The sequence below is a fragment of the Loxodonta africana genome, chromosome 12 (assembly GCF_030014295.1).
Source record: "Loxodonta africana isolate mLoxAfr1 chromosome 12, mLoxAfr1.hap2, whole genome shotgun sequence".
Lineage (NCBI taxonomy): Eukaryota > Metazoa > Chordata > Mammalia > Proboscidea > Elephantidae > Loxodonta > Loxodonta africana.
Window position 1 is genome coordinate 37,725,013 of NC_087353.1, and position 26,023 is coordinate 37,751,035.

Sequence of the window (26,023 nt, forward strand, 5' to 3'; positions counted from 1 at the left end):
CTTGAGTTCTTGTAATAGTGGTCTCAAACAATATTTGTCCTTTTGCAACTGACTAATTTCACTCAGCGTAATACCTTCTAGATTCATCCATGTTATGAGGTGTTTCACAGATTGACGTTCTTCTTTATTGTTGCATAGTATCCCATTGTGTGAATATACCATAATTTGTTTATCTGTTCATCCGTTGATGGGCATCTAGGTTGTTTCCATCTTTTTGCTATTGTAAACAGTGCTGGAATGAATATGGGTGTGCATATACCTATTCCCAATACAGATATGTTTGTTCTTTTGGTAGTCCATGGTAGTCAATATTCTTTGGCAATGCCACAATTCAAAGACATCAATTCTTTGGTCTTCCTTATTCATTGTCCAGCTTTTATATGGAAATAAGGCAATTGACAACACCATGGCTTGGGTCAGGTGCACCTTAGTCCTTAAAGTGACATGTTTGCTCTTTAACACTTTAAAGAGGTCTTTTGCCTCAGATTTGCTCAATGTGATGCATCTTTTTTTTTATTATTATTATTTCTTGACTGCCGTTTCCACGGGTGTTGATTGTGGATCCAGGTAAAATGAAATCCTAGACAACTACTATATGACCCAGCAGTTATTCCCAGAGAAACGATGACTTATGTTCACACAAAGACCTGTACATGAATGTTTATAGCAGCTTTATATGTAATAGCCAAACTCTAGAAACAACCCAGATGTCCTTCAACAGATGAATGGTTAAACTGTGGTACATCCATGATATACAATACTACTCAGCAGTAAAAATGAAGAAACTATTGATACACACAATAACCTGGATGAACCTCCAGAGAATTACGCTGAGTGAAAAAAACCAATCCCGAGAGGTTATATACTGTATAATTTTATTTAAATCACATTCTTGAAATGACAAAATTATAGAAATGGAGAACAAATTAATGGTTGCCAGGGTTTAAGGTGGTGTTGGAGGTGGGAAGGAAGTGGGCCAGAAAAGGGCAACATGAGGGATGCTTGTGGCGATGGAAATATTCTGTATCTTGACTGTATTAATGTTAATATCCTCATTGTGATATTGTACTATAGTTTCACAAGATGTTACCATTAGAGAAGTTGAGTAAAGGGTACACAGAGCCTCTCTGTATTATTCCTTACAACTACATGTGACTCTGCAATTCTCTCAAAATAAAAAGTTTAAAAACGCATTTGCTCATGTGTGTACTTAAATTTATGATTAAATTTTTATATTTTAAGAGAATTATTATATCAAAATTCAAATATGACAGGAAGTCCTAGCAGAAGCCAAAACTATAAACTAAAAAAAACTGACAGAAGTGTCAAAATGTCAAAAACTGGCCTATTATGTCATAACAGAAAATAAAAAAATTAATAGTTAAAATCATGATGCTAAGGAAAGAATGGCAAGTAGCCAAGAAAATATGGCTAATGAAGACAAGAGATGAAGAAAATCATGACAATCAGACATTTTCAAATAGGACCCCAAAATGTAGAAGGAAAATAAAAATAATAATGAAACACTGTTTGTATGGTCAATAGAGAGTGCAGCAGCTTCATTGTGATAAATTTATTATTAGTAACATATTCCTTTATGGCCCATTACAATGAGCAATAATTTAATAAAATTAGCTTTTTCATAATATAAAACTCATAGTAAGCTACTACGGAGCCCTGGTGGAGTAGTGGTTAAGAGCTTGGTTGCTAACCAAAAGGTCGGCAATTCGAATCCATCATCTGCTCCTTGGAAACCCTATAGGGCAGTTCTTCTCTGTCCTATAGGATCGCTGTCAGGGATTGAATTGTGTCCCCCAAAATATGTGTCAACTTGGTTAGGCCATGATTCCCAGTATTGTGTGGTTGTCCTCCATTTTGTGATTGTACTTTTATGTTAAAGAGGATTAGGGTGGGGTTATAACACCCCTACTGAGGTCACATCCCTGATTCAATGTACAGGGAGTTTTCCTGGGGTGTGGCCTGTACCACCTTTTATCTTACAAGAGATAAAAGGAAAAGAAAGCAAGCAGAGAGTCAGGGACCTCTTACCACTAAGAAAGCAGTGCCGGGAGCAGAGCTTGTCCTTTGGAGCCAGGATTCCTGTGTGGAGAAGCTCCTGGTCTGGGGGAAGATTGATGAGAAGGCTGACAGAGAGAGAAAGCCTTCCCCTGGAGCTGATGCTTTGGATTTGGACTTCTAGCCTACTAGAGTGTGAGAAAATAAATTTCTCTTTGGTAAAGCCATCTACTTGTGGTATTTCTGTTGTAGCAGCACTAGAAGACTAAGACAGTTGCTATGAGTTGAAATCAACTAGATGGCAACGGTTTTTTTTAGTAAGCTACTATAGTGTAGTGAGGATGCCAATTACAAACTGGTTAATGATGTCATCAATTCAAAGAATATTTAAGAGTAGACATTGCATAAGAACACTTGAAATGCCCTGGGATCTTACAGTTCATATACAAATGAAATTTAAAATAAGTTTTCCCAAATTTGGCAACAATCCTAAAAATTTACATGACATTATCAATAGCACATTATAAAACTGAAAAGAACTTTTCAAAAGTATAAATAATAAAAAAAAGATTTTGATCCACTATGCTAGAAAAACAACTGACAGTGATATAGTTATTGCCACACAGAGATGATAGAGTATGTATTAAAATGTGTATGAAAAAATTTTATACAAGTGTGTTATGTATTGGATTATGTCCCCTCAAAATGTGTTGTAAATCCTAACCTGTATGCTTGTGGTTGTCTTTGTTATATTAACGAGAAAGGAGTAGTGTATAAAAGAGATTAAACAAGCAAGCAGAAGAGAGATGGGGTAAGATAGATGCAGTGACACATGGAGATCTCCAAGGAGCCAGGAAGCAGAAACTCCTACAAAGCCCACAGAGAGCGAAAGCCTTCCCCTAGAGCTGGAGCTCTGATTTTGTTTTTTTTTTTAGCCTCCTAAACCATGAGAAAATAAATTTCTGCTGGTTGAAGCCATCTACTTGTAGTATTTCTGTTATAGCAGCAATAGATAAGTAACAAAAGTGTATCAAGTTATTTTTCTGGATTTTGTAGTATTTTTCATATTTTCAGCTTTTTAAAATTTGCAATTCGTTGTGATTCCTGTTTTCATTTTAAATATTTATTTATAGTTTTGTATTCTTTTTCATACACAGGGCTACTAAAATTATAAAAGCTTCAGGACCAACAAAACCTAAATCCCACCATGACCAGTGTTACAAGGTTTTGAAAATCAAGTGAAATAATAGCACTTCTTTGCAGAATGTCCTTTATCTGGACCAGTGGTTTTCAAGTTTTTTTGATTGTATATCCTTATGTAAAAAAAATTTGAATGTATCCCTCCAATATGTATTTATTTATAAATTATATAAAAAAATTTATATACTTGTTCTGTAATTCCATATGTCATATATTAGTAGAATTTCTCATTTTAAAAAATTTTATTGTGATTTAGGTGAAAGTTTACAGCACAAATTAGTTTTTCATTCAAAAATTTTATACAAAAATTGTTTTATGACATTAGTTGCAATCCCTGTAATATGTGAACAGTAGAATTTCTTATTTTTAAGGGAAAAATAAATATAAGGATGCAACGGAAAAAAACCAAAACATTGCTCTAGGCTCTAATTAGAAATAAAGCTGGGTTAGCGAGCGGAACTGTAAGCAGACAGAACCAGCCTTGTGAGGGATAAGCCCAGTGTGGGTTGTATTAGTAGTACAACAGCACTTTGCTGGAAGACGTAAAATCCCTGAACAGAGGCTGGGTGTGAGGGTGGGAGATAATAACTCCTCTCTTTAGTAACCAGAGAAAGGTGGATGCCCTGAATAACTAGGAGAAGAAAAAAATAACCCCCTCAGCAATGAGTGCTCAAGGGAGACCATTTCAGCATAATTAACTTATATGTGTATCACTTAGGTGTAAGAGTATTCCAGGCAATATACATGTATTAGCCAATTTAATCCTCTCAGCAACTCTTCAAGGCAGTACTATTATTATGCCTATTTTACTGATGAGTAAATTGAGGCATGGAAAAATTAAGCAACTTGTCTAAGGTCACATTGCTAGTAAGTAGTAAGGAAAATGAACTGCCAAGCTTTTGGTTAGTAGCCGAATGCTTCACTGTTTGCACCATCCAGGGAGTCCTAAGGGGTGAAGAAGGGTGAGCATACCAGGGCAACAGAAGGCAGTATACTAGACTCCACAGGAGCTGTGTGATGTTGCCAAAGGGCCCTGATTTGGAAAAAATGACGGACTTTAAAATTCTCTGATTTGGATGTTACAGCATACTATTTGCTGGTTTTACCTGAAACTGCTAGAATTTCATTTTTTAAAGATAAGTTACACTAACTTGAAGATGGTACTGTCAAATCAGCAATTACTGTTTTTCCTGTAAATATCCAAAGGCAGTAAAGAGAACAGAAAAAGAAGTAGCAATAGAAACCTCTTCTATGAGAAAACTAGATGACAATTGAAGTCCAAGTCACAAAATAGGAGGAGAAAAAGCAGAACGTGGGAGGGAAAGACAGATAATGCCGATGACTGTAGATATTGGAATGAACTGGCAAAATGCAATCCCCAAGGTGAGGAACCCTCTGCAGTAAAACCCAAATCCCTCTTTGCAAAAGCAGAAACAAGGTGCGGAGCTCACAGCTATATCACTGGATGTATTTGTGGGATTGAACAAGGAACATATAGACAGTCATATTTACTAAAAGCAGTCTGTTCATATGATGATTGTAGAAAAAAGGCTACACTGTGAACAGATCATTAGCTGCCTGACGACTAGAGAGGAGTAAAGGCTAAAGAAACTCACAAAATCCTAGGCTAGAGGGGAAATTCCCACCAATTTGCCCTAATCATCTTCCTAATAGAAACTTCGTACAAATAGCTGGTTTAGGGAAAACTCACCTTATTCAAAGTTGAGTAGTCAGAAAAGAAACTAGCACAGATTCCTTTATTATACAAAAAAAATAAGGAAAAAATGAGGACATAAATGGGGGGGAGGGGGAAGCAAATATGACCATCCACCAAAAAAATGCTGCCATAGATAAAATTTGTGATCGACTATTTTACCGTGAATTAAAAAAAAAAGAAAAAAACCCAGTGGCCTTCTTTAAAATAAGAGAGAGCCATAGCAGTATTATTCATAATTGCCAAAAAGTGGAAACAACCCAAATGTCCATTAACTGATGGATGGATAAATACAATGTAATATATCCATATAATGGAATATTATTTGGCAATAAAAAGAATAAAGTCCTGATATATACTACAACATATATAAACCCTGAAAACATTATGTTAAATGAAAGAAACCAGTCACAAAATATTACATGTTGTGTGAACCCATTTATATGAAATGTCCAGAACAGGCAAATTCATAGAAACAGAAAGCAGATTAGTTGTTGCCTAGGACTGGGGAAGTGGGGAGAGGGAAGTGACTGCTAATGGGTACACGGTTTATTTTTGGGGTGATGAAAATGCTGCAAAACTGATTGTGGTGAGGGTTGCACAACTCTGTGAATACACTAAAAACCATTGAATCATACACTTTAGATGATGAATTGTGTAGTGTGTGGATTATGTATCAATAAAGCTATTTTTTAAAAAAGAAGCTACTAAAAAATAAAATACCATATAAACCAGAGAAAAATAACTTAAGGAATAAATGAAGAAAAAAGGACACGAAGAATGAGCTGGAAGACCTCAGTAATGAGGTTAAAGGAAAAATTAAAACCACGAAAGTGAAGTGATAGAATAGATGCTGCTGAAAAAAACAGCAATACAGAGGATTGGAATAAGAAAAGTGAGCAAAATGAAATAAAAAGAATTAAAAGACAGGCAAAGGTGATCCAATTTAAGTATAACTGGAGTTCCTAGGAGGAAAATTACAATAAGGAAAGAGAACACATATATTAAGATAGAATTTTTAAAAATTCAGAACTAAAAGAATTACAGGTAGTCCCCAACTTCCATTTGAGGTATGACAAACACCAGTATGTGGTATGATGGGTTGCTTTCGTGTGGCCTTTCCCACCATGGTCTTGTAACTCTCACCAAATGATTTGATGGGACTGTACAAATAAGGTAATTGTGGCCCATCAAGGGAGTTGGTCAGTTTTGCCATCCTGCTAGGCTTAAAAGAGAGCCAATTCCAGAGAGAGAAAGGATCTCAGCAACACCAAGGAAGAAGAGTGAGGAGTGGAGCATGTCCTTTGGACTCAGGATCCCCGCACTGAGAAGCTCCATGAGATTGAGAGAGAATGCTGTAACTCTGAAGACAGTGAGAAGCAGTGGCAGAGAAATGGTGGCAGGAGAGACCAGGAGAAGACAGTGCAGTGGGATTTCCAGCCCACAGATTGAGAAAGGTGAGTGCCTTTGGGGAGGAGGCTTGCTGGCGGAGTGGAGTAGGATACCTCCAGGCACTTGGTGGAGCTAGGTTTTCTGACCCATGGAGCTGGAACTGAGGCTTACCAGTAGACTGGCACTTAGCCAAGCTAAAACCTTTGTAACACTTGCGAAGCCCAAGGGGCCAGAGAGAGGCGTGCCTGTAGGCATGGCTGAGAAGAAACTGTTCTGATGGAAGAACTGTACCCCAAGCATTCCTCAACCTGAATTGTAACCTGTTACTTCCCTAATAAACCCTGTAATCATTGCCTGTGAGCTCTGTGTGGCCATTGCAATGAATTATTGAAACCAGCAGAGAATTAGAGTGTCATGGGAGGGATGGTTGGTGTCAGAACTGGTAAAAGATGGTGGTGAGAGGAGGCATGTTTGACCTCTGCGTCATAGGAATCAGCCTGGGGCTGTTGATCTTGATTCTCCTTCCCCCTCGTGAAGTTAGAGGAGGTCAGATGCTGTGCCTGTGCAGTTTTTACACTGTGTATAAATCTTCCTATTGAAAGGGCACGCTATAGATCACAAAAAAGCGGCACAGAGGTCAGTACCCAGCCATATCCTCTAAAGATGAAGAATTCTTGAAACAGTCAGGAAAAAAGATAAAGTCACTTTAATGGGGGAACAAAATTGTGGAGGCTTGTATTCTCCAGAACAACGTTCAGCCTGAGAAAACAGTGCAACAAGGCCTATCAAGCCCTCCTGTGACCCAAGGATTTTAATTTTCCAGGCAAACTGTCATTAAGGTATCAAGGTAACATGCATATTTAAGTATGCGAGAACTGGGGGAATATTGTTCCCATGAGCCCTTCTTGAAGAAACCACCAAATAAGGAATCTGAGTCAACTAAGACGTAAAGAAAATATAGCGAAAGGGCTGACAATGAACATTGAATCTATTAACTGCAGGCGGGAGACTGAAACAAAGGTGGGATTCCAGTCATGGGACAGAACTAAATTGGGAAGGAAAGAAAAGGTAAGAGCAGAATAAATACATTGATTTTCTCAAATTTTATAACTGCAAATAAAATATTCAAAGCTGTCAAATCAAATAAGGGAGGAATAATAGAAAATTAACATATACATATCTACTTAGTGAATGGGCACCATGGCATAAGATAACCGAACCAAAAACCAAAGCCAGTGCCTTCCAACTCATAGTGACGTTATAGGACAGAGTAGAGCTGCCCCGTAGAGTTTCCAAGGAGCACCTGGTGGATTTGAACTGCCAACTCTTTGGTTAACAGCCGTAGCACTTAACCGCTAGGCCACCAGCATAAGATAAATAGCACATAATTTTGGGTTAGAAAGACCTGAGTTTAAATGTTGGCAATCATTTGCTTTGTTACTTTGTGAAAGTTGCTCAACCTCTCTGACCAGTACATAGTTCCCTCAGTTGTAAATGGTGATGATCAGAAGTGCCTGAGGTTTGTGGGACTTAGTGCAGCATAATAAATTCTCATTTATTCCCTTGCAGGTTTTGGTTTAGGGAATCTGTTGCTCTAATCAATAACTACGCAAAGTTGCTTGGGAGACTGTAGGCTGTCTCAATTATTTAACTCTACCCTTCAACGCGAGGTTTCAAAAAGAAGCCCCTGCTCCCGTAAAGGGCCTGACAATTTACTAAAAATCATCCCGCTCTTCTGGTTGTAGCACTCAACCAACCGGTAGTGGAGAGGAACGCGCTCCTTAGAACCATCACTTAGCAGATCAAAAGGGCAACATTTGCCCCAAAGCAAAGATGAGAAGGCAGGAAGTGGTAGACATTCCGGACCAAAGCAAAGGGGGAACCCAGGGAGGAAATGGGGAATGTGCGGATCCATTGTGGGGAAACACTTTATGTACAAACTGTCCAGTGGGAAGCTCATTTGCTCTGTAAACTTTCACCTAATACACAATAAAAAATTTAAAAAAAACAAAAGGTAAATGTTAAATTTTGTTTAGTATTTATTTATATGATCTCAATGTATTTTTTAAAAGTCAAGACAGAAGGTGCTGGAGGGCGGTTGAATGCCCACGTTCCCCGCGCTGCCTCCTGGTCGTTTAAAAACCGACGTCTCTGCCCTTTCCGGGCAGCCTGGAGAAGGCCCGCTCGCGCCCGCGTGGTGCGTACCGCCCTGCCCGCGCGCCTCGGCTCTCGGCGGCTCCTCCCGACCGGCGGCCGCGCCCGCGCCCGGGGGACCTCGCCCGCGGAGCCCAGCCGGCGCCGGCAGGGGCCTGGCGTGGCCGGAGAGGGCGTTCCGGCGCCCAGGGCGGGCGGGAGTGAGGGCTGCAGCACTGCCCCGGCCCAGGCTGCGCCCACCCGGCGGCTGCCCCTCCGCACAGGTGGGGCCCGGGAAAGCTGCGCAGCAGAAAGCGGGGACCCCTCCCCGGTGAGGACTGTGGCCCAAAAGGGTGACCCGGGGCGCCGGGGAGAGAGAATCATCTCGCTTTACCAACTAGGAAACCCTGGTGGCGTAGTTGAGTGCTACGGCTGCTAACCAAGAGGCAGGCAGTTCGAGTCCGCCAGGCGCTCCTTGGAAACTCTATGTTGCAGTTCTGCTCTGCCCTGTAGGGTCACTATGGGTCGGAATCGACTCGAAGGCAGTGGGTTTGGTTTTGGTTTTTAGAAACTAAGGCAAGAGGCGCCTAGGATTTTGTTTTAGTTACCGGACCTTGAAAGTGGAAGGATTCAAGCCGCTCTCCGAGCATAGAGTTCTTGCTTTTCCCACTATAACCGTGTTACTGAATACTCTCACTTCACTTCTTTCTCCTCAGAGATCGTATTATCTATGGCTGCCATGAAAACTTCGAACTATGGTGACCATTTCAGGCCAGAAAAATTGAAAGAATGGCCAGACCCCAAGGCAGTTTCTTTAATGGAGGTAAAACAACATGGCTTTTTGAGGCGTTATTTTGGTGGTAGGATTTAAACCCTTCAAGATTAGGAGTTACTATTATCTTCCTAGAAGCCCTGCTGGCGGTGTGGTTAAGAGCTAGCTGCTAACCAAAAGACTGGCAGTTCAAATCCATCAGCAGCTCCTTGGAAGCCCTATGGGGCAGTTCTGCTCTGTACTGTAGGGTCACTATGAGTCGGAATCGACTGGACCGCATTGGGCTTTTGGTTTTATATCCTCTTAATCACGGTTGCATTCCCCAGAACCGGAAGAGCGCCTAGCACATATTCGCTGTTCAAAAAAAAGGTGTCGAATGGCAATGGCCTAGGATCCAATTTTGCCAATGGTTGGTTGAGTGTCCCTGTTCCTGGCCGAGGTTCCCACAGGGGAGTAAACGCAGCGTTCCAACGCCCGCCCTGCAGGAGAGGTCTGGGGAGGCTGGTGGATTCCTGATACTTTAGGGTCTTGAAAAGTAATTATCTTCTCGTAAAGGAAGTTTTATTGCTTTACATGATCCTATAATTTGCCTCATTGTAAGGAAAAACCGTTGGTAATTTCTTTTGCCCCACTTGCTGTGGCTGTATGAGGAGTGAGACGTTTAATTTCTTTATGTGTGCCCATAGGATGCTGTAGATTTCAAAAGTGCTATTAATTCTTAACATTTTCCTTATATTGTATGGCAAAATCACAAAGAAGGAGCCATCGATGACAAAAACTGTATTTCTTTTAAAATCTATTGCATGACTGAAAGACTGTGTTAACATTTGCCAGTGGTGTTACTACAATGGCTCAAAAAAATGTGATTCCTCAAGATGCTTGTCAACCTTTTACTTCACGTAAATAGTGATTGATTCTAAATTTGCATTGTATCAGAGGAAAAGTGTTGAATTGTTTTATATAATTTGTCATTTGCTATCTTAAAATAAGTATGAGATGGCTTTAGAGCCAGATTTTGTTTAAATTATTAGGAGAGCTTTTTTTATTTTGGAGAAGGAGACAAGAGCAGCTGCCTGAATATCATTTTAGAGTTCACGTGAAGCGATTAAATACATGGGTAAAAATCCAACTCTCCTTTTCAGGTTTTCTCTCATTCACAGATTGAGTGTTTGAGTTTGTGGTTTGTTTTGTTCTGATGCACTCAGGTTGGCAGAACAGAGAGAAGAGCCTGAGACTGAATAACATAGTTTGAAGAGCCTGTATTATTTTACATTGGAGATAATTCTTTTAAATAATATTTCTCTTCCAGATACTGGGTTTTTAGTGCCTTGCTATTCGTTCCTACTTAGTCCTAAAAGAATAAAACCTGGAAGATCATTTCATATGATCCAATTGCAAAAGCCCTAAAGTGAGGATTTAAATGCATAAGCTTTACCCAAACTCATAATGGAAACAGCAGGTCCCTAGATGTGAGACAATATGGATGAAGACCACTAGTGGCTACTAACTAGCTCAGGACTCTGGACCAGTTGAGCTAGATCTAATTTTCTGTGGTTTTGACTTACAAAGAAACCTAGCAAAAGGTGAAAAACTTCAGGAGCCCTTTAAGAAAATACCTACTGAATGCCTGAAAAGAGAATTCACTTTATAGAAGATCTCTTTAATTAGTAAGCTGTCTTGGTATTTTAAAAATATGATTTAATAATATGATGTCAGGAATTTGCATCAAAATAATTAGAGGTGGAAGCAGGGGATTTAGATGAAATAAAAAAAAATTTTTTTTTTTTTTAAGATTGAGTTGATAGTTGTTGAACCTGGGTGAGAGGTTTATGGGGACTCTTGTTTGAAATTTTCCATAATCAAAAGTTACAAAATATGCTTTGAGGTACAGACATTGGATTTACATTCAAATTGCTAGTAAAATATACTGAGTTTTGTAATTTTGATTTATTCCTTCAGGATTTACATCCTAATTTTCAATTCTGTAATTGTAGGAATTAGCTAGAGAAGACATTGATGAAGCTGTACACGCAATATTACTTAGAGAAAATTATGTTGTGAAGGTAAGAGTTGGCTGTGCACTGTGTATTTTAAGTACATATATTCTTTGTGAGCAAGAGTGATGAATGGCAACGTGATCAAGAGTTGATTACCATGTTAAGGAGATTCATTTTGTAGGGAGAACGAGGCTCCTCTGATGTTCTTTTTTATACTTTCATAGATCTGAGGTTGTGCACCCCATTGCAGGATCACTAACAGGTCCAAACCCTCCTCCCCATAATTCCACCTGGATCTGTCTTTAAAGGATCTGAGAGATTGTTCTAACTGCTCTCCCTTTTTGTCTTGGTACTGAATAGAAATTCTTTCCTACTAAAACTTGCCTTTTTTTTTCCCCTTATGTTCCCACATCTCAGTGAGGTTATATAAAGCCACTGGAAATAAATTAGTGTTTAAGGACAACGACTAACCAGTACTGATAGTCATTAAGAAATTAATAAACACAAGAGGAATTGCTGTGAGAGGGATTGAAATTAGGTGTTATAATAAAACTTTGACATTTGAATTGCAATTTACAGTTTATAAAGGGTGTTCACACATATTCTCATTTGAGCAGCAAAAGAGGTAGGTAGGATTCCCTTCCAGTTATAGATCCAGAGAGAGAGGTGTTGGAGCAAGTCTAGTGCACTTTTTCTACACGACAATTTTGTCACAGAATTTCCTAATGATGAGGTAGAGACATGGAATGGGTGAACAGGGAAATTTCCTGATGATGAAGTAGAGATATGGAATGGGTGACCAAGGAAAGCTTTGAAATACATAAGAACAAGAGATTCATGAGTTAGGGATGACTTAATGTGGTTTAATCTGAAGGCATGGTCTCGGTTTAGAACGTTTCATGAGTCCTTCCTGTTCTTTGCTCTCAGATTCTCTTTCTGAACTTTACTCTGTTCTTCAGTTATTTTATGCTGGAACTTTGCAACCTGAGTGTGTCTGAGGGCTTAGGAGTGGGAACAATTACCTCCCCCCGCTTCAAATGACAATAAATGGAAAATTTTATGATAATTTATTTTCCTCTTTTTTTTTTATCACTTCATTAGAGATTAGATACATATTTTCAGCATCTGGAAGATTTTAAAGAAAGAAGAAGAGAAATATTACATAAAAAATGGGTTGAAAATGTTGCAAAGCCTCTTCAGCAGAGAATTATGGAAAAAGTAATTTCATATAAAAATAGAGGGCTGAAAAAAACAAAACAAGAGAATTTCGGATATTATTTACAGCATACAAATAAAACGGTACTGAGAGTTTTGTTTTATTTTAATAAAGTATAATTTGAAGAGTTGTAGTTATTGTTAGGTGCCATCAAGTCGGTTCTGACTCATAATGACCCGATATATAACAGCCACTGTGTCAGTTTATCTCATTGAGGGTTTTCCTGTTTTTCACGGACCCTCTACTTTACCAGGCATGATGTCCTTCTCCAGGGACTGGTTCATCCCAATAACATGTCCAAAGTACAGAAGATGAAGTCTTGCCATCCTCCCTTCTGAGGAGCATTCTGGTTATACTTCTTCCAAGACAGATTTGTTCATTCTTCTGGCAGTCCATGATATATTCAATATTCTTTGCCAATACCATAATTCAAAGACATCAATTCTTTGGTCAGCCTTATTCATTGTCTAGCTTTTGCATGCATTTGAGGCAACTGAAAATACCATGGCTTGGATCAGGTGCACCTTGGTCCTCAAGGTGACATCTTTGCTTTTTAACCCTTTAGAGAGGTCTTTGCAGCAGATTTGCCCAATGCAATATGTCATTTGATTTCTTGACTTGAGCTAGGCCAACATTTTCACTGTTTATGTAAATAGCTCCAAGGTTTTATTTAGGATGAATTCATTGAATTGTATTACAGTTGACTGCATTTTTAAACCTGGTTTAGGGTGGAGGGGGTAGAGATAATTGATTTGGAACTATCTGTATACTTTTAGGTAAATGTAGCTTAAGCCGTAAGGACATTTATTGTTTGTTTAGCAAGAAATCCAGAGGAAGGTGGTCTCATAGTGGGTTCTGGCAGCCTAACAATGTCATTAGCGACCCAGGTTTTTTCTACTCTGCTGTCCTTAATGTTTTCACTTTTTCCCCTTCACCCACACGTTTTAGATGATGGTTGCTTACAGCTCCAGGTATTAGGTCTATACTCAAGGCAGAAAGAATGGGCAAGGAATGGTGCTATGGAACTCTTCCCTTACCCTGCTCCATTTATCAGGAAGCACATCCTAGAAGCAAGCCCCCAGTAGATTCCCCCTTGGGTCTTATTGGCCCAACCTGGGTTCTAGCTCTAAGGACCAAGCTATACAAGTCCTAGATATAAGTGGGACAGGAAAAGAGCATCTGGCTTTCCAATCTCTATAGTAGGAAGTAAGCAGGGGAGAATGGGATTACCTGGCCATTGAGTTAGCCAACTATTAATGTATAGAGCCTGCCATTTCTATGCTTTATGCTTCAGTTTGGCTTTACAAAGCAAGTACAAAATTTTTGTTTCTTTAAAGATTTTTAACTTTGAAGTCAGGATCCTTTTTTTGAATTTCAAAACCCCACCCCCACCCCATTGCTGTCAAGTGGATTCCGAGTGGCTGGTGGATTCAAACTGCTGACATCTTGGTTAGCAGCCAAACACTTAACCACTGGTGCCACCAGGGCTCTATTTAGGTGCACCTATTTGTTGTAACGAATTTAAATCTGTTGGCCTTATGTGTGTACTACAAGATCATTGTCCTTCCGAGAGTAGTTTAACTGAAATATTAGGGCATTAATGATATTTATGATATTTCAGGAGCCCTGGTGGCACCAGTGGTTAAGCGTCCAAACTTACTCTGTGGGAGAGAGATGTGGCGGTCTGTTTTCATAAAGGTTACAGCCTTGGAAACCATATGAGGCAGTTCTATTCTGTCCTATAGGGTCACTATGAGTTGGAATTGGCTTGATGGCAATGGGTTTGTTTTAGAGGAACCCTGGTGGTACAGTGGTTAAAGCACTCAGCTGCTAACCCAAAGGTCAGCAGTTCTAGTTCACCATCCATTCCTTGGAAACCCTATGGGGCAGTTCTGTTCTGTCTTACAGGGCCACTATGAGTTGGAATCTACTTGATGGCACACAACATTATATTTGCTATAATAAAATTTAATACTTGGAGAAATTATCATCGTGGTTCTTATTTCAAGATATCCTCATGACAACCTTATGGTACGGGTATCATTATTAACCCCATTTTATGGATAAGAAAACAAACACTTGGAGAGGTGAAACCGGTCCAAGTTCACCGAGCTAGTTAGAGACAGAGCTCAAGATTGAATCAGGCCTGTTTGAAATCAAACTGCAAGATCCTACAGTTGTGCCCAGAAACATGACTGCTTAATTATAAGATGGGGAAGCCACATCTCAGAAACAGCGTGTGTTGAAGTCCAAGTGATTTTAAATGACAGTAAGTCAACCATGTGATCTGGCTTCCTAGAAAACGTGGGCTCTGAATTCTTTGAAAGAGGTGTTAAGAGAGTCTGTGCTTAGCGTGGGAAGCATCAGTGTCCTGGTCCACCTTGTCCTTATGCCCTTACTTCTGATGTCACACTGCATAGGGGACATTGACCAGTTGCAGAGCCTTTAGAGGAGGGTGGGGCTTAGAAGGAGAAGTGGAAAGAAAGGGGGTATTTAGCTCAAAGAAGAGATGGCACAAGGGGAAATGAAACCTCTAAATGTTTGAAAGGCTTATAGGCTGATAATGGATATGTGTATTTTGTGTTGCTTCCAGGAAGAAAACTAGAATCTGTCCATGGAAGTTATAAGGCAGATCTGGACTCAGTGTAAGAACAGACTTCTCAGTGGTTGTTTTGTTGTGTGCCTTCAATTGGATTCTGACTCAAGGAGTTCTGGTAGTGCTGTGGTTGAACGCTCAGCTGCTAACTGAAAGGTTGGCTGTTGGAACCCACCAGCCGCTCTGTGGCAGAAAGATGTGGCAATCTGCTTCCGTAAAGATTACAGCCTTGGAAACCCTACGAGGCAGTTCTACTCTGACCTATAGGGTTGCTATGAATTGGAATCCACTCGATGGCAATGGGTCCTTAAGGCAGTCTGCCACATCTTTCTCCCGCGGAGCAGCTGGTGGGTTTGAACCACTGACGTTGTGGTTAGCAGCCGAGCTCTTTAACCACTGTGCCACCAAAGGCCCTTTCTCAGTGGTTAGAATTAGCAAAAGAGTACCTTCCCCACGGAGCAGAAAGTTCTGAAGCGAAGGCTAGCTGATGACTTCAGACTAAAGCTGGATGATTACTTCTCTCAGGATAAGGTGGCCTTGCATCCCAGACTAAATTACTTCTGAGGTTTCTCCTCACCCTTTGAATTTATGCTTTTATATAAATATAGAATAAAGTATTTGGCTTTTATGAATCCTGCAAGAGCCTTCTGTATGTAGTGATTTTTTTTCTGTAGGTGTATTTATTATTATTATTATTTTAAAGGAAACTGTATCTGGAGACCGTTATAATCCTGAAGTATGTAATCCTTTTCATATGAGGAAAAAGGACTCAAGATATGGAAAGGTAGAGTAGGTTTTCCCCTTTTATTTATTTATTTTTAGAAGTTCTGGGGTTGGGGACAGCCTAGTCATTTTAGAAGTCTTACAGATATCCTCTGTTCATTAAAAAAAAAAAAAAATCCACAAAAGCATTCCTCCTGCCTTTTAGAATAGGAACTCAAAGTAATTTAGCCTGCTGGAGAGTTTATTTATACTGTGCGAGCATGGCACAAGTGTGTGTGATCACTCATTCATTCGTTTGCTCACTCACATTCAGGAAACTTGAAGTACAGGAGGGAGAGAGAGGTATGTGGGTAGTGAATAGAGGGGAGAGGGATGAGGGTGTGGTAGAAGGCTGCGCAGGGGACAGTGGCACTCCGGAGGGAGAGCGCCTCTCCCTGCGGGAACAAGGAGGATATCAAGAAAGGCTGCCCGAAAGAGCTAACAGGGGGAGCTTGTAACGAGGCTTCAGATTTTAAACTGCCAATACTTGAGTCAAAATTTAGAGGTATAGGTTTCAGTTTTACTCTTATGTAACTGAAGTAGCAACTGATATTATTGTTCATGGAAAAAAAAAAAAATGTGTGTGGCCCTGAAGAGGGAAGTGGTTTATTTTGCTTCTCCTGGAAAACCAAGCCAGATCATTATTATGAAGAGAAAAAAGTTATCTTCATTGTAGGGAGGATCTCACTTGGTAGGGTGTTGGAGGACGCATGTATTATGCTACTGCGTTTATTCAGTAATTATTTACCTAGTATTCTTGGGCCCAGCACTAAGTTAAGTGCTATAGGGGGATAAAAGAAGGGAAAAAATGGTCCTTCTGTCTAAAGCTTACAGTCAGAACTGGGGAGACAAAAAATATTTCTCAATAACCTCTGTACTCCCCTTCTCTAGAGACACACAAATGTTCACCCAACTAGTTCTCACACGTCCTCCAAGATCAGTTTTCAGCTTCCCTTGGAGGCGTTCTTCCTCCCAAGCTGAGCTAGGAATGCTGCGCTGAGCTCCTAAAATATCCTGAGCTGACTCCGCTCATGACTAGATTGTCATTGTGTTACTTGTCAGTTCTACTAGACTGAGAGATCCTTAAGGACAGGAACTAGCCCAGGTGTGGCACATGGTGCCATCAGCAAATATTTATTGACTAACAGAATGATGGAAACCCTGTTGGTGTAGCGGTTAAGTGCTGCAGCTACTAACCAAGAGGCCGGCAGTTCAAATCCACCAGATGCTCCTTGGAAACTCTATGGGGCAGTTCTACTCTGTCCTATAGGGTTGCTATGAGTCGGAATCGACTCGACAGCAGTGGGTTTGGTTTTTGGTTTTAACAGAATGATAACAGTAGAACTCTGAACAGAAGTGTGTCTCTTCTATTTGGGCAACCCTCCTTCCATTCAGCCATTTAAGATTCCGTGAAACATCCTAATCTGGGCAGGAGGTGTTCACCCTTCCACACCACTCTGTGGATTAACATATTCACGGGCCTTTATTGGTACTTAGGGTACAGTAAGGCCATACTTGAATGCTTGGGACAGATATAAAAAGCTCAGTATTCAGACCGTACTCGAATTCTCAAGAGTCTCATTTTCTCTAGGCTTCAGTCCCACTGTTTTATGATCCTCTGTTTCAAAGACAGCAAGAGGTGGATGAAGAGAACAGAGCTGTTCTCCAACGTGAGACAGGTACTTTGTGATCACTGGGCTTCGTTTGTGGAGACTGCTGATTGTCGGATGATTTCATGCTCCAAGAGCAACTGGAGTTGACTTTAAGAGTGTTGACTTAGATTTCTTATCTTCCTGCAGGAAAACAATATTCCAAAAAAGAATATAAAGAAACAGAGAAGGCCAGGCTACGTGTGAACTTGCCCCAGTTCACTTTCACTCTACACAGCGTGACACCAAAAGAAAGGTGGAAGGACTCTGGGAGAACCATGAGAAGTAAAATTCGTAGTCCATGCAGGTAGAGATGAACAAGCTCCAGGATTGTCAGTGGAAAAATATGCATGTAGCTTGCACTTTAGTTTAATTCCTAATGCAGATCTAACTAATCACAGTTTTTTCTTTTAGTGATTTATAGCTTTATTATTGTGACCGTGTTCCCTTTTGTATTTTTTTTTTTTTATTGTGACCGTGTTCCCTTTTGTATCGTGAAATATACACAGAGAACAGGGTAAAATACAAACATACAGCTTCATAAATTGCCAAGGCAGTCCAGTGAAATCCCCACCCAGGTCAAGAAATGGAGCGTGCCCCCTCCTGGTGACAGTCCCCTCTTTCCTCCAAGACTGCCTTCATTTTTATAAGTATTCATTTCCTTGTTTTCCTGATAATGTTACCAGCTAATTTTGCATCTTTAAACAACATAGTTTATCTTGCCTGTTTTTGGACTTCATATAAATAGAATCTTACAGTATTTATTATTTTGTGGCTGACTTTTCAAAAAACATCTTTATTAAGGTATAAGTTACATACAAGTGTACAATTCCATGTGTGACTGACTTCTTTTGCACACCATTCATGTTGCTGCATATAGCTCCAGTATATTTATTTCTGATTTGGATAGTATTCCATTGTCTGGCTATGCCATCATTTGTTTAACCATGCCACTGTTGATGGACATTTGAATTGTTTCCAGGTTTTGGCTATTATGAATGGCACTATTATGAATAACCTAGCACAGTATTTCGGGTCACACAAGCCTCATTTCTTAGGGTTTGTACCTAGGAGTGGAGTTTTCTGGGTCATAGGATAACCTTAAACTGTTTTCCAAAGAGGCTGTTTCTGTTTACGCTGTCATCGGCATGGATGAGAATCACTGTTGCTCCATAATCTTCTCAGCCCTTGGTGCAGTTGTTAGACATTTTGAGTAAAGTTGATGGCTGTGTAATAGTGTTTTCCTGATTACCCATGAGAGTGAGTACTTTTCATACATATCCCTCTTGGCTCTTTGGGTTTCCTTATTTGCGAAGTATCTATTCAAGACTTTTGCTATTTTTTCCCAGTTAGGTTGTCTGTCTTATTGATTTGTAGGTGTTTCAGTTATATATGTTGTAAGTATCTTTTCCTATTTTGTGGATTGCATTTTTACTCTTCCTAACCAAACCAAGGGGCCCTGGTAGCACAGTGGTTAAGCATTTGGCAGCTAACCAAAAGGTCGGCAGTTCAAATTCACCAGCTGCCCATTGGAAACCCTGTGGGGCAGTTTTACTTTGTCCTATAGGGTCACTATGAGTCGGAATCGACTCAATGGCAATGGGTTTTAACCAAACCAAACCCATTGCCATTGAGTTGATTCTAACACGTGATGACCCTGTGTGTGTCAGAGTAGAACTGTGCTCCATAAGGTTTTCAGTGGCTGTAATCTTATAGAAGTGGATCAACAGGCCTGTCTTTCACAGTGCTGCTTGGTGGATTTGAACTGCCAGCTTTTCAGTGAGTAGCCAAGTGCAAACTGTTTGTACCATACCGCCAGGGACCTTTACTGTTCCTAATGATGTCTTTTTTTTTTTTTTTTAATTAGGAGCCTTCTTTTTATTATTTTATTTTATTGTGGTAGCAAATATATAATGTTTACCATTTCTTCCATTTTTATGTATACAATTCAGTGACATTAAGTCCACTATGTTATGCAATAGTCACCACTATCCATTTCTACATTTTTCATCACCCTTAGCAGAAACTCTATCCCTTAAGCAATAACTCCCCGCTTTCCCCTTCTGCCTGCTCCTGGTAGCCACTAATAAACTTTAGTCTCCATGCATTTGTCTATTCTAAATATCTCATATAAGTGGGATCATACAATATTTGTCCTTTTGTGTCTGGCTTAATTAACTCAGCATAATGTTTTCAAGGTTCTTTCATGCCGTGGCATGGATCAGAACTTCGTTCCTTCTTATAGCTGAATTATTTCATTGTATGTATATTTTTTATATACCACAATTTGTTTATCCATTCATTTATTGATGGCCACTTGGGTTGTTTCTATACTTTTTGGCTATTGTGAATAGTGCTGCAACGAACATTGGTATCCAAGCATCTGGTTAAGTACCTGCTTTCAAGTCTTTTGTGTGTATACCTAGGAGTGGAATTGCTGGTCATACGATAATACCATGTTTAACTTCTTTATTTTTGAGGAACTGCCAAACTGTTTTACACAGTGGCTGCACCATTTTACAATCCCACCAGCAGTGGATAACGGATCCAATTTTTCCTTGTCCTCGCCAACACTTGTTATTTTCCGTTTTTCTGATAATAGCCATCCTAGTGGATGTGAAGTGGTATCTCATTTGTGGGTTTGATTTGCATTTCCCTTGTGACTAATTATGTTGAGCTAGTCACATAACCAAGCTCAAACTTAATGTAGGAGGAGATTACACAAGTATTTGAATACTAGGTCGTCTAGATAATTTTAGGGGGGAGGGTAATGAAATAATAGTCTATCACATTTGTCACTGTAGTTTTCAGTCCTTACCTTTTAAAGTCTGGCTTTTTAGTTATTTAACACAGTAAGCATAATTGTTTTTTTCAGTCAGTGCCTGACAAGTCCAGTATCTGGAGTCCCTGTGTGTCTGTTTCCTGTATCTGTTGTTTCTGCTGGTTTTGGCTCATAGTGTCTTGTTTATTCATGTGTCTCGTTATCTTTGATTTTGTGATAGACATTATATTTTAATAACTATTTTTTAAAATAATTTGAGCCCTAGGATGAAGTCTTCTTTTAAAAAGATTTTTGTTTGCTTCAGCCATGTGCCTGGAAGGACTTTCAGCTCAGTACCACCTTAATCCAAGTTCAACGCATGAGTCACGTAGGGAGTGTGAAGCCAGGGTGCAGTTGTGTGAGGGTTGTTTTAGTTTTTGTTTACCCTTACTACTTGGGAATAGCCCTTCAGGTCCCAGCCCCAAAGCAGGGGAGGTTTACTAGAATTCTCACTCTTGGTGGATACAGATTCTGACTTTTGTCCTCTTAGCCCCAGAAGCCACCAAAAGTGCATCTTCCCTCAGGGCAAAAACTACCCTGAGTGATGGGTTCACCTCTCTGGGTTCCAGTTCTCTCCCAAATCTCCTAAAAATTCCTTACTATCTTATTATCTCTTTCAAGAAGTTTTTTTTTCAAAATTTTTAATTGTTTTTAGCAACACATTTGGCCTTAATTTTTTGTTCCAAAACCCAAAGTCCTTGCTAATCAGATTTAAAAAAAAAAATAGACTTTGTTTTTAAAACAGTTTTAGTTTACAGAAAAATTGAGCATAAAGTACAGAGAATTCCCACTAATGAACCACGACTACCATAGCCTCCACCAGACTGAGTCCGGCACAACTAGATCGTGCCTGGCTACCACCACTGACTGCTCTGACAGGGATCACATACAATAAAGAGTTCTGGACAGAGCTGGAGAAAAATACAGAACAAGCTTCTAACTTACAAAAAAAGACCAGACTTACTGGTCTGACAGAAATTGGAGAAACCGCAAGAGGATAGCCCCCAGATACCCATTTAATTCAGTACTGAAGTCACTCTTGAGGTCTACTGTTCAGCCATTGATTAGACAGACCCATAAAACAAAATGAGACTAAATGAGCCCACCAGCCCGGGGGCAAGGATGAGAAGGCAAGAGAGGACAGGAAAGCTGGTAATGGGGAGCCCAAGGTTGAGAAGGGGAATATGTTGACATATTGTGGGATTGGCAACCAATGTCACAAAACAATATGTATATTAATTGTTTAATAAGAAACTAATTTGCTCTGTAAACCTTCATCTAAAGTACAATAAAAAAAAAAAAGTATGGCAAATTCCCATATTCTCCCTCTCCTCTCTGCACACATTAGTGTGGTAGATTTGTTAGAACTGATGAACCAATATTAACACATTATTATTAACTAAAGCCCATAGTTCAGAGTTCACTGTTTGTGCTGTATAGTTCTATGGATTTTGACAAATGTATAATGTCATGTATTCACCATTACAATATCATACAGGATATTTTCACTGCCCTTAAAATGTCCTGTGCTCAACCTGTTTATCCTATTAAAATTCACTTATTTTTGAGACAGTTGCAATAAGTTTTAGCTGAATGTGTAACCATTTTATTTTATTGTTGCCATTAGTAATAATTGTGTATTTTCGTGTAGAGAGTGACATGAATGGGCTATGGGTGTGCTGTGATACTGATCCCCTTAGCACTGGAGGTGACTGGTGGACCATGGTACAGGTGAAGCCCCCTGGGTTAGTTGTCTTCATTAGCAAGCAGCTTCTTCCATTTATTCAAGGGCCTTTTATTATCCTTTTCTATGCATGCAGAGTTCCTGGGTGGTGCAAAAAATTAAACTCTTGACTACTAACCTAAAGGTTGATGGTTTGAACCATTCAGAGGGGCCTTGGAAGAAAGGCCTGGTGATTCGCTTCTGAAAGGTCACGACCATGAAAACCTTATAGAACGTGGTTCTCATGGGGTCACCAGGAGTTGGGATCGACTAGATGGAGCTGATTTTTTGGTTTTTATGCCTGTAATGAAATGTTGTAAAGTACTGAGATAAGTCAGTCCCCTGAGGTTTAAAAAATCATTCATTTATTCATTCGCTGTTTTTATTGGATATTTATTTAACATCTAATTTCTATATGTAGATTACTGGCTAAGGGCATTAAAAGAGGTATAAGACATAATGCCTTACCTAAGGACTTTGATAATTTAGTCCACAAAGCGTGAGTAGGATATACTTAAATACCATCTTTAAGTATGGTGTTTACAGGGGGAAACACAGTAACACTTTAGGGAGTTGGGACAAGAGCTCTTGACCAGCTTATTCAGAAAAGTCTTTGGGCTGAAGATGGAATTTTAGTGGGATCTCAAAATGTGGATACTATTTGAATAGACGAACCTGTGCCCTCAGTGTCAAATTTTACTCCAGTATGCACAACTTATGCACAACTTATCTTCTATTTTTTTAATAACAGAGAAGAATTTGAGGTATGGGCATCTTGGATTTCTGGCTCTGATCAAACAACTCCATTACTGAGTGGAATAGAAGGACTGAGAGAGGGTCATATTGGGGGAGATACAAGCAGTTAATGTGCTCAGCTGTTAACTGAAAGGTTGGAGGCTTGAGTCCACCCAGAGGTGCCTCGGAAGAAAGACCTGGCAATCTACTCCTAAAAAATCAGCCATGGAAAACACTACGGAGCACTTTGACACACACGAGGTTGCCATAAATCAGCATCGACTCAATGGCAACTGTTTTTCTCTGTCTGTACTCAGAGGCCTGTAGAGTCTCCACCCTCCACTGGGAATCTGTACTAACTGCACTGCTTGATTTGCCCACCCGGGGAGGGAGATGTTGAAAGCAAGGTTAAATGGCCAACTTCCAGGACACCAACCAGGCCCCAGGAGAAAAATTCTACCAAAGATACTGGAATTGTGGAAGAATCAATCATTTCCCTGGTATTTGATGGGGTGTTTCATTTCAGTCTCTCATGAGAGGAAATTGTGCTGTGATCCAACACAGATGACTTCAGACACCTGGCTAGAGAAGCAGTGAGACAACTGGTAGCCCAGGAACGTTTGTATCTGTTGTGCTCAGCCTCATAAAACCTCCAGTGCCAACGGGCCTTATTTCTCCAAGATTACACCATACCCCTAATGATATGATATAGGAAGAGAACCAATAAAAATAAATTTTATGATAACTGTTGTTTCATTCCCAGGTAGATAGTCCTGGTTAGGACTTCTGACTGATTTATTCTCTCTTGCCTTCTTTTCCTCACATGTGTGTTAGACCTTCTGACTGTGTCCTACACATCTCTTAAGCTCTGTTCTGGTTTTCTTTTTCCATTGTTTTTCTCTTTGTCTTAGTTGCGACATTTTCTATTGACTTGTCTTTAAATTCAGTAACCCTTCTTCTGTGTTCAGTCTGCCATAAAATCCATTCAATGAGTTCTTCATTTCAGGTATTGTATTTTCTAGTTCTAGAATGACCATTTGAGTCTTTTTAAAAATATTCCATTTATCTAATGAAATGCCACATTGTCATCTATTTCATACGTCATCCCCTCTATTTTCTTTAACATACTAATCACGGTTATTTAAGGATTCCTGTCTGGTAATTCCAGTATCTGACTCAGCTGTGGGTCTCTTTCTATTGTCTAATTTTTCCTTTAATTTTCCTCTCTCTTTTTATGTCAAGTACATTTTGGTTGTGATTTTAAGGTTCTTCTAAGAACCTTACAGGCTTTAAATGTTTTCTTCTATCAGAGAGAATTCCCCCTTTTCCCTGTAAGGCAGATAGAGTGAGGATTAATCACCTTGATTCAATGAGCGATTGAGCTCTTTCAGGGCTGGCTTACAGTTTTGTATAATATCCAGTCCTAGTTCATCCCCAGATTCCATTTGATTGATAGCCTGGTGCATCTTGTCCCCACAGCCAGGGATGGATTACCCAGTAAACAAGGTACACAAAGGTTTTTTGTCACATCAAAGATGTGAAATTGTGCCCTAGAGATTAGTAAATAAATACAATTAAGCCTGTGCATACCTGGCTTACTAGTTAATCTGCCCCTGCCCACAGCCATGAAAAACTGTGGGAGATTCAGTCTGTCATTTGTAAGTTTTAAACCTTACTTTTTAACCTTCTGCCTCATGCAGCTTAAAAATTTAGCAAATGTCCAGAGAGGAAGATCAGATAGGTCTACTCTCCTTATGGGACTAGTCTCCTAAGTAAAATAATATAAAAAAACAGATGATAGGTAATTTCACTTTGCCTTCTAGAAACTTCTAGATTAGCTCCCCATCCATCTATATAGCCCCAGAACTCAGCAAATGTCCCATGAGCAAAACCGGCTGTACATTTCGGGCCCCTGAGTTTTCAGCCTGACCCGCCAGCCCTGCATAACTGCCAAAGTGTTTTTGGTTTCTCTTCCCCCTGGAGACTCCCTCTGCCTGGCCAAACCTGAGCCTCAGCCCAAGCCTGAAATTCGCAAACACTTCCAGGAATGTCAACTCATTCCTGAAGGGCTCTCCCGTTCAGGTACCCAATGTCTTAAAAAAAAAAAAAAAAATATATATATATATATAAAATATTCTGGCTTTTTCTAGTTGTTGCAGCAGGAGAATTGGCCTTTTGCAAGCTTCTAAATCCTACACAAGTGGAAATACTGTTATGCTTTCTTGGTATTTTTATTTTATCCCCCATCCTGAATTTTGCTGAAATAACTAACTCTACTTTGTTTCCCCTAGTGATTTCTAAGTTTTTTTTTTCTTTCATTTGTTCTGTTCTTTTTTTTTTAATTGTGATTTAAGTGAAAGTTTACATAGCAAATTAGTTTCTCATTATACAGTTAATACACAAATTGTTTTGTGACATTGGTTACCAACCCTGCGATGTGTCAGTACTCTCCCCTTCTCCACCCCAGTTTCCTTGTTTGCATTGGTAGTTTTCCTGTCCCTTCCTGCCTTCTCATCTTTGCTTTTGGGCTGGTGTACCCATCAGTCTCGTATACATGGTTGAACTATGAAGTACGTCTCTCATGTGTGTTATTGTTGGCCCTATAAACCTGTCTAATCTTTGGCTGACAGATGAACCTTAGGTGTGCCTTCAATACTGAGTTAAAAGGTTGTCTGGGGGCTATACTCTCAGGGTTTCTCCAGTGTCTGTCAGATCAGCAAGCCTGGTCTTTTTGTGTGTGTGTCTGAATTTGAATTTCATTCAACATTTTTCTCCCATTCTGTCCAGGACCCTTTCCTGCAATCCCTGCCAGAGCAGTCAGTGGTGGTAACCAGGTACCATCTAGTTGTAGGCTCCATCTGGTGGAGGTTGGGTAGTTGTGGTCCATTAGTCCTTTCGACTGATCTTTCCCTTGTGTCTTTGGTCTTCATTCTTCTTTCTCCCACTGGAATGGAACTAGTAAATGTGTCTTAGATTGATTTGGAAGTTTTATATTTTATTTCCATGCTAATCATGGTTCCTTTACCAATTTTAACATATTATTATTTATATGTAATTACATAACTCCTCATCCCACCCAGTCAGGCTTTTTTTTTTGCCTTCATTTTCTTCGTCTTCCCTCTCTACTCTCCAGCCTTTGTTATCACCTCAGTGTTCCTCCCTTTAGTCTTGTCCCCTCCTGTCCATCCTTTCCCTACCACCAGAGTGATCTTTGGAAGTGATCAACACTCCCCAACTGAAAACTCTCCACTGGCCTCCCACAGCCTTTCTGATAAAGTCCACACTCCTTAATAGCAC

The 26,023-nt window shown here is 39.8% G+C and overlaps 1 protein-coding gene across 9 annotated transcripts; it reads left to right on the forward strand.

Annotated features, from left to right (window-relative positions):
• Positions 1–3,559: 3,559 nt before the first annotated feature.
• FAM228A (family with sequence similarity 228 member A) lies at positions 3,560–24,749 on the forward strand. Of its 9 annotated transcripts, none has more exons than XM_064295098.1 (9): positions 6,275–6,387; positions 7,324–7,390; positions 9,172–9,278; positions 11,222–11,290; positions 12,326–12,523; positions 15,740–15,820; positions 17,390–17,477; positions 17,598–17,754; positions 22,743–24,749. In XM_064295098.1, exons 3-9 carry the CDS (start codon positions 9,186–9,188, stop codon positions 22,855–22,857), a joined length of 801 nt encoding a protein of 266 aa, XP_064151168.1. In that variant the 5' UTR covers positions 6,275–6,387; positions 7,324–7,390; positions 9,172–9,185; the 3' UTR covers positions 22,858–24,749. The 9 variants fall into 9 exon arrangements, with proteins under 9 accessions (XP_064151171.1, XP_023406245.1, XP_064151165.1 ...); XM_064295097.1 differs by having other exon boundaries at positions 6,286–6,387; positions 7,146–7,390; XM_023550477.2 differs by lacking the exon at positions 7,324–7,390 and having other exon boundaries at positions 3,561–6,387; positions 22,743–24,748.
• The last annotated feature ends 1,274 nt before the right edge of the window (positions 24,750–26,023 follow it).

Excerpts from the sequence above, each read along its gene's own strand:
- FAM228A (XM_023550477.2), top strand. The coding sequence starts at position 6,228 with ATGTCCTTTGGACTCAGGATCCCCGCACTGAGAAGCTCCATGAGATTG. Across the intron at positions 6,388-9,171 it reads CAGCCCACAGATTGAGAAAG|AGATCGTATTATCTATGGCT; the intron begins GTGAGTGCCTTT and ends CTTTCTCCTCAG. Across the intron at positions 17,755-22,742 it reads AAAATTCGTAGTCCATGCAG|AGAAGAATTTGAGGTATGGG; the intron begins GTAGAGATGAAC and ends TTTTAATAACAG.